Here is a 5,768-nt window from a genome sequence, read left to right as displayed (position 1 = left end):
CAAAATTTTATTTCTAATATTTAATGTTGAAAAATACAATGAAACACATTAAAATCAACATTAATTTATTTAAAATATTAGACCATATATAAAGCATAATGCATATGAGAGCGAAATAAGAATTCAATTACAATTTCATGTATTGACATTCAATTAGTTTAACTGCAGTGTTTGAAAATGTCAAAATTTAAGATCAAGATAATCTACCAAAATGCAGTGTGATACTTTAATATCCAAAGAAATAAAATTGAACGAGGAATATATTATTAAACAAAAATAGTTAAAAGTTTAAGTAACCTATATCGATGACCTTCTTGTCAATCTTACAAACGTTTATTTTCACGACAAAAAAGTATGGTGAGTTGCTTCACGCAATACACCACCATCTCCAGTTCGTGTTTTTATTTGTTTTTCATGTCGTGGTATTTGAAACTTCATTTAGCCATGAGGCAGAAACTACTTGTGTCAATGAATAATATTAAGAAACTACAGTCAAGGTGGATGTGAATACAATAAGATAAAACTATGAACAATATTGCTCTATATTCTATATTCACATTATCAAGCATCAGCATAACATAAACTCAGTAGAATGTGTATTAGAGTATCTCTATGATGTGAAATGTGTGTTTAATCTCTGCGTTCTTCACAGCCATCTAGTGTGATTTTGAAGCTCATATTTTACGCATATCTTCATTCAACGGGTTGTTTCACCTTTTCATCCCTCAGATAAGCTTGACATTAAATTAGTGCAAAGGAAAACTGAATAAATTTTCGACTTGTATGTAAAATTATTTTATGAAAAAATATGTGATTGAAAATGAGTGTTGAAATAAATGAGTTATGGGCAAAATGGGGCTCAAACAAGGGTAAAAAGTAATGGTGCATTTAGTTTTCTATTTTCTAACTGATCTCAGTTCAAATTTTGCAAAAAACCGAAACTCGTTTGGTTTGACATTTTCGAAAATGCATTTTAAAAAACAAAATTAAACTTATAATATAAAACTCAAAACGTATTTTTGCACATTTTGAATATTTTCAGTGAAAAACCTCAAACGCATAGAAAATAAACGTGTGAATAAAATTTTATTTAAAAAATTTAAAAATTACAAATTATAAAAAACAAAAAATATGAAATTTTCAAAAAAAAATAAAATGAAAAAACATTAAAAAATAAATACTCTATAAAATATTAAAATGAAAAATAAAGTAGAAAAAAAATAAAATTCTTGAAAATAAAATTCTAAAAAAATATAATTTTTTAAAAAATATTTAAATTTTTATAAAAATTATAAAAAATAAAAAAAATTCAACTTTTAGTGGTTATTTTCATAAATATTCTAAAAATTATTTTTAAATGAATAAAGATAAAAATTCTCAATCTACGTCATTGGTTTTTATTTTCTATTTTTTGCCAACAAAATTTGTTATTTTTCTTTTGTTTTACTTTTCTGGTGAAAAAAAATTGTAGGATTTACTAACTTTTAAATGTATATATTTACTTGATAAATATAAAATTGTTCTATTTTACTGTATAATCAATTTTATGAAATAAAAATGTAATGAAATAATTATTCTTAAAATTCAAAGCCAAACGTATTTTTATTTTTTATTTTTTTATTTTAGGAAATAGTTTTTAGAATGATAAATCAAACGCCTTTTTTAATAATCTTAAAATAGACCCATCGAAGTAGAAAATTTATAATGATCTCAAAATTGAAAACTAAACAAGCTTTAAGCATTTGTTGATTTTCTTTTTAATTTTTTTTTTAAATGAAGCTCAAACATTAACTTAATTTTACTTATTGCTTTTTTTAGACACATACCCTCTCACACTCTTTCTCTGGCTTTGAGGGTGTTTGAGCCCAATTTTTTTGAGGAAAAATAAATTTTAGAATAGTGGATTGATAGAGAATGTGTGGATGAAAAATAAGGAAAATATTTTTATTTACGTGTAATATTATTTTAATAAAAAAAGTGTGGTTAAAAAACAGAGTGTGAAATGTATTTTGATAAAAATGATAATCAAACGGGCGTTTTATCTCTATTTCTTCACATACTCCATACTTTCTTTTAGAGTAATTGACACAAAACAATATTATCCTTACAATATTTAGAGCAAAATAATTATACTCATTCATTCATTCATTTTGCGAAAAGTAACCATGCCGTCCAATTTCTGAATCAAAGTCTTGTAAAATGACAAATTTACTATCATTTTTAAATAAATAAAAAATAAATAAAAAATAAAATAAAAATAATTGAGGCTAGAGTTTTAAATTGTCAAAGCAAACATGTTTTAATCCAAAAAATAATAAAAGACAAAAATTTTAAAAAATATATTTATTCTTCAACCAATTAAACTTACCTCTTACGAAACCGCCTTCCACCACCACCACCACCGCCGCCGCCGCCGCCACAATCATACGTTTTCCTTTGGGCCAAAAATTGAAGAGAATCTTTTAAGAGGAAATTATAGTCTACTCAATTTTATTTTATTTTCATAATTTTAAAACTAATTTTATTTCTAAAAGTATTGTACAAATTCCGAATTTACTTTTCTTCTATGCTATAGCAACTAACAATCTTGCTACGGTAATAGGCTCAACGATAGACTCAATGATATGGGAAGACATGTGTCAATACATAATTGGACAGAGTTTTTTTATTTTTTGGTTTAAGATATGACACCCAATCCCGCCTTGCCACCCCACCCTGTCACCCTCTCACTGTCAGCAACTATTGTGGAGCATAATTGACCCCTCCATCCAAATTCATAATTCCAATTGAGTTGCCAACCACCAAAAGGATCGCAATCGCGTGCCCCACCAAAAACCCAATCATCATAACTCACATAAAACAACTCGAGACATGCAAACAAATAATTTATAATAAATTGAAGCCGAAAATAATTATTTTTAGTTCACTCTGATTCCCATTGTTTAAAAAATAAGTTCAAGAAACTATCAATTTCAAAAATTATAGTCAATATCTTCGTCTGAGAACCTATTAAATTAGTTATATTTACGTTTTAGTCATCCTAAACTAACCATATAACAAGGATAAAGGAATTACGCCCAAAGCGTAATTAGTTTCACGTAGAAGCCTCCAAAATTTTATTTCCTCGATCCTCAAACTTCCTCGATTTTCAAACTTCCATCCTCAAGTCTTCTTTGGGCTACAATTTTTATTATTTGTTGAAATCATATTTGACGCCGAACACTTCGTGTACAAAAAATAGGGATTGTTTAATGAAAAGTAGACCATTAACAATTTTTTGAAATACATGTAAACACTTGGGCAGATACTTAAAGTATATACAAATTTATTACTGTGTTTGTAATTTTTAACACGATTTGTGTAATAATCACATGACATCCCGAATTATTTGTGTATGGAAATCATATTATAAGCTGTACACAATTTACAAATTACTAATTTCATCACAATTAAACATCTGTTACCAACAGTGAGAAATGCTTATAAGAGCAGGAGATCGAACTTAATAATCCTATCCATATAATTAACCTGTCCCAATCGGCCAGATTTGTTCAAATCATAATCTTAACGGGTGTCATCCTCCCACTGTAGAAGCTTGGACACCATTATTGTAGGGAAGATTATCACATGCCCACACTTCACCATTATCACATACTGGTGGCTTGTTAAGGTGTACGCGTCTCTATATAAGTTTTCTTTAGCACAAGGAATGCTATTCATCAATAATGAATTGAAAAAAAAAAAAAAAAAACCATCGCTTAAGCTTTGGCACCATAGAATGAATGAAAATTCACAAAATAGTTCAAACTTCAAACTCCGTAAACATCAAGACAAGCTTCAAAGTTTCGACGGAAGCATGACAACTTCCAGTATGAAATTACACACGATAACTAGAAACCATGCCAGAGCATCCAGCAAATTTATTTGGAGTTCATAATATTGTAAATAGACTATGACAGTAATATTTATTAGCCAATCCGTCCCAAATTTTTATCATCAAACAGCAAGATCAAAGCTCACCATCCCATATATCTTCAACGGTTCTGTATGAGCCGAACGTCTCATGGACAAAAAAGTTACCTGTAATCTGTCTTTCCTGCAAGTAGAAAAAGCATTTCTTATGAGATGTAGAAAGAAAATGCCTTAGTTATCAAAATAAAATTTTGAGCAAAAAAATGGATCTAAATGTCAGTTATCTGGGCAATTTTTACATCAGAACCTCAATTGTTGGTGATGCAGCATACACTTTGGCATGTTTAGTAATTGAATTAAAATATATCTTTTCCAGCGTCCACTGCGGTCTTATATTGCCTACTAAGCATGCCTTGCAAGTATGACTTATTAGTTGTAGTACATATATTTAATGGCAAAAACTGTAGGGGACTCGTGATGGGGACGAATAAAAAAATTGCTAATTAATACTGTCTCTAATATCTAACTATTCTCAGCTGTATTTGCAAAATAAATTATTGCATTACTCGTATGCCCATTAGAAGAAATATACCCATAAAATCTCAAGGAATTTAATGAAAATGAAAATAACTTGCCTGCTCAATTTCGGAGAACTTAGCAAACAAGTCATCAGGTATGGACCAATTGAAAACATCAAAGTTCTCTTTGATCCTTGATTCATGTGTGCTCTTGGGAATTACACTATGGCCCATCTGCAAGCCCCATCGAAGAGCAACCTGAGCAGGAGTTTTACCCAATTTTTCTGCTGTAGTAACAACAACAGGATGCTTGAGGACTTCTTTCTTGTACAATGCAGTTCCAGGTGAACCAAGTGGTGAATATCCCTTTCAAGAAAATTAACAGGTTAGCTAAAACGCAGTAAACCAACAGTAAAACCATTTTAAATTTTAAACTTCAATAGTGAACCAAGCAACCATGATTATCAAAATGAAATATAATCACCACCACAACCAAAAAGGAAGTGTGTGCCATCATTCTTAAAGACAAGAACCAAAGGAGTAATGTGAATTATCAAGTAACCGAGTTTTGCCAACTCACAGTGAGGTGAACTCCCTTCAATTTACAGAATTCTCGTAGTTTGGTCTGCTGCCACACCGGATGGCACTCAACTTGGACAACAGCCGGAGGAATGCGAGCTACATCCAATAGATCACCCAGCTTTTTGGTGGAGATATTGCAAATTCCAATAGCTCGGACCTTACCAGAATCATAGAGTGCTTCCATAGCCTTCCACGTGGAAGGTATATCCACTGGAAGAAAGTCTTCTGGATTCATGCCAACAGCCCCCTTCCTCAATCGGGCAGGCCAATGGATCTTCACAATTACAGAGGTACATTAATCAGCCCATGATATAATTTTTCAACAGTAAAGATGCAAAATATCCCTCTCAGAGAAAAAACAGAAAGAGATAATTACGCACCACCTATTACAAAACATTTCAACTTTGAAAACCAGGAAAGCAGACCAATAGCTAAAGCAGCTTTAATGTTCTTAAAATTTGGCTACGGCACTAATGTCACCTCTATGGATCAAGCTGATTCTGCGTTATTGTAGATCTATGAATTCACTCGATCCAGTTATTTCATTAATGCACTGTCTTCTTATAACGTCATCTTGCATTAACTCTTAAACAGTCAAAACTTAGGACTTGTTTGATAGAATTTATTTGGGAATAATGAGTTATTGAATGGTATTTTCTTGGAAAACGTGTAATTAAAAAGTAAGGAAACTTTATTGGTTTATGTGTAGAATATTTTATTGTGTGAATGTGTGGTGGAGAATAATACTGTAAAAAA

The 5,768-nt window shown here is 30.4% G+C and overlaps 1 protein-coding gene across 1 annotated transcript; it reads right to left on the bottom strand.

Annotated features, from left to right (window-relative positions):
* Positions 1-3,743: 3,743 nt before the first annotated feature.
* Positions 3,744-5,307, bottom strand: LOC111374761 (NADPH-dependent aldo-keto reductase, chloroplastic-like; the record flags this gene model as incomplete). Its single annotated transcript, XM_022997499.1, has 3 exons — positions 3,744-4,096; positions 4,548-4,796; positions 5,011-5,307. Coding segments are annotated over 3 exons (633 nt in total), but the record flags the coding sequence as incomplete, so codon positions are not given.
* Between the last annotated feature and the right edge of the window lie 461 nt (positions 5,308-5,768).

Source organism: Olea europaea, unplaced genomic scaffold, assembly GCF_002742605.1.
Source record: "Olea europaea var. sylvestris unplaced genomic scaffold, O_europaea_v1 scaffold1286, whole genome shotgun sequence".
Taxonomy (NCBI): Eukaryota; Viridiplantae; Streptophyta; class Magnoliopsida; order Lamiales; family Oleaceae; genus Olea; species Olea europaea.
This window is presented reverse-complemented; position numbering and strand designations above follow the sequence as displayed.